Raw genomic sequence first — 2,780 nt, 5'->3', positions numbered from 1 at the left:
AACTATTTTCATATTTTTAGTAGTCTTTATTAGCCCTAAAAAAATAACTTACTATATGCCATCTCTTTAAAAATTGAATTTTTATGTAAGAATATACATAAATACCTTCTGTTTCTAGAAAGTGGAAACATTGCAGATAAGGTTAAGTCTCCTAGACGTTCCCCCCTGCCCCCCCCCCCAGACAATCTACAGCAAAATCCACTAGTATTATCACTTTGGTATGTATCTATATTTCCATATCTTTTAAAATGCATTTTCAGCCATATATATATCCCCCCACATTAAATATATAGCCTGGGTTTGGTAGAGATTAAACATAAAGTGTTTTCATATAGTGCTTTCTTTCTGCTGGACTTTTTCTCTCAGTTGCTTGTGTTCAGGGAGCATCCTTTACAGTAGTTTACCTCCCCTCCTAAGATCCTTCCCCTCCACATCCTGCTTCCTTCCCTTCTCTTAGGAGTAGCGAGTCTGTGGTCTTTCCAAATGCTGCTCCCAAGATCACTCCAGCAGAAGTCCCTGGGGTAGAGTTGCCTGATTTGGCAAATAAAAATATAGGAGAAAGGTTAAATTTTAATTTCAGATAACGAATACTTTTTTTTTTTTTTTTTTTTTTTTTTTTTTTGCGGTACGCGGGCCTCTCACTGTTGTGGCCTCTCCCGTTGCGGAGCACAGGCTCCGGACGCACAGGCCCAGCGGCCATGGCTCACGGGCCCAGTCGCTCCGCGGCATGTGGGATCCTCTCGGACCGGGGCACGAACCCGTGTCCCCTGCATCGGCAGGCGGACTCTCAACCACTGCGCCACCAGGGAAGCCCTACTTTTTAAATATAAGTATATCCCACGGAGCACTTGGGACGTTCTTATACAAAAAACAAAAAACCTATTTTTTATTTATTTATCTGAAATTCAGATTTAACCGAATGGTCTGTATTTTATCCGCCAATCCTATCCTGGGCACTTGTTAAAAATTGGCCTTATCCCCTTATGAGATTCAGTAGGTCTGGGTGGAGTGTGCCAGGAATCTGTATTTTTTTCATGGTATTCAGATTGCTGGTCAGGGCTGGGAACCCTGTCCTCCACACGAGGCTGGCAGGGGACCAGGCTTCTCTCGCCCTGAAAATACACATTTTCAAGCTTATTCATTTCTCAGTCTTTATTGAGTGAGCCCAGTAGGAGTCAGGCCTCCAGAGTACACGTCCCTGGGACTTCTGCCTTGGGGTAGTCCTCTAGATGTGCCGCTCCTTCCCTAACTCTCAAAAATCAGCACAATGGCAGAGGGCTGGAGGGGGAAATGGGTGGGGCCAGGGACATGGAAGAGAGAAGTGTCTGCGCTCTGAGCTCCCCCTTACCCGTCTCCCGGCTCTTTCTCGGTAACCCCTCAGCCAGACCCTTCTGCCCCTGTCCTTCGCCAAGTGAAGGCGAGGCTGGGGGCCTGAAGGGGCGTGGCCAACAGAACCCGAGCCACAGCCAATCCCAGCAGGGTCCTTGGCTGGGAGGAGGAAGTGGGTGTGGCGACGGGGAGGGGCGTGGCTTGACAATTTAGAGCGACCCGTCGGAACCAATCCCGACCAGGGAGGCGAAGCTAACTCTCTACCTGGGCCCAGGTGCATCCCGCTCGGCACCTCTCGGCTGCTCCGCGTATAAAATGGAGGGAGCCCGGGCGGCGTCGAGGGAAGACCAAGCCGGAGCCGAGCTCCCAATGGAGGCCTTGGGAAGCCGGGTCCCGGAGCTGGAGCAGCCCCAGGTCCCCGCGGAGGAAAGACGTCCTGAGAGTCCCGAGAGCAGCCCGAGTCTGGCTCCCGCAGTGAAGGAGGAGGCGGGCGCGGGCCAGGACCTGTCGGGCGGGAAGAAGCTGCCCTCGCCTCGACCCGCGCCCCTGCGGTTGCTGCCACCCAGCCCGGCCTACAGCGCCTTCCGCCGTCAGGAGTCGGCCAGCCCTGAGCTGCCGTCGCCGGGCCCAGCCGCGGCCGAGCAGCCCCGGGACGGCGAGACGCCGGGGGCCGAGCAGTTGCTCAGGGCCGCGCCCGGTGAGCCGGCTCGGGGCGCCTGGGCCCCCGTGGAACTGCAGGTGGACGTGCGCGTGAAGTCCGTGGGCGCGGCCGGCAGCAGCCGCGCGCCCTCGCCGGCGCCCTCCACGCGCTTCCTCACCGTCCCGGTGCCGGAATCGCCGGGCTTCTCCCGCCACGCCTCCCCAGCGCACCCGCTCCTGCGGCGGACCCCGTCTCCGGGAGGCACCTGGGGCCGTGGCACGCCGCTGGCCGCAGCCCGGACAGAGCGCGGCGTCGACGCCGAGGGTTGGGCCGGTCCCGCCGAGGGGCGCGCGGAGTCCCCGGGCTCCCCCACGTGCCGCTGCCGCTGCAAGGAGGACGCCGTGCTCCACGCCGAGATGGACGGCGACAAGAAGCTGTCCCGGGTCATAAAGCTCATAGGTAAGCGCGCGCCGGCGCCCGTGTGGGGGTCGACGAGCGTGAGGCCCGCCTGCTACCCACCCAGCGTTGGGCCACTGCGGCGGAGGAACCCCACCCGGCCTCTCTGGCGTAGAGTCGGTAACTTTTGGTCTACGTAATTGTAATCCAACTTGTTGGCAGTAAAAGAGTAAAACCGCTATCCTCCCTCCCCGACCCTCCAAGAACTTTCGCGTTCGCTCTTAGTGTGCGCAGCGTCTTTGAGAAGTAGAGGTGGAAGGAATTCCAGGCGAGGGGAGGTCTTTCAGGATCACGTGACGGCGGTGGCGGCCCGGCAGCACCGCGGTCTCCCGACTCCTGGCTTCGCTCGCCGATC

General features: G+C 57.8%; 1 protein-coding gene across 1 annotated transcript in view; it reads left to right on the top strand.

The window, feature by feature from the left end:
* Positions 1-1,644: 1,644 nt before the first annotated feature.
* Positions 1,645-2,780, top strand: part of KLRG2 (killer cell lectin like receptor G2) — a 16,790-nt gene continuing 15,654 nt past the window's right edge. The window contains exon 1 of the mRNA XM_007466610.1: positions 1,645-2,428. Within this exon, the coding sequence (XP_007466672.1) occupies positions 1,645-2,428 (784 nt within the window). The remainder of the gene's footprint in view (positions 2,429-2,780) is intronic.

This window comes from Lipotes vexillifer, unplaced genomic scaffold (genome assembly GCF_000442215.2).
Source record: "Lipotes vexillifer unplaced genomic scaffold, Lipotes_vexillifer_v1.1 scaffold71, whole genome shotgun sequence".
Taxonomy (NCBI): domain Eukaryota; kingdom Metazoa; phylum Chordata; class Mammalia; order Artiodactyla; family Lipotidae; genus Lipotes; species Lipotes vexillifer.
This window is presented reverse-complemented; position numbering and strand designations above follow the sequence as displayed.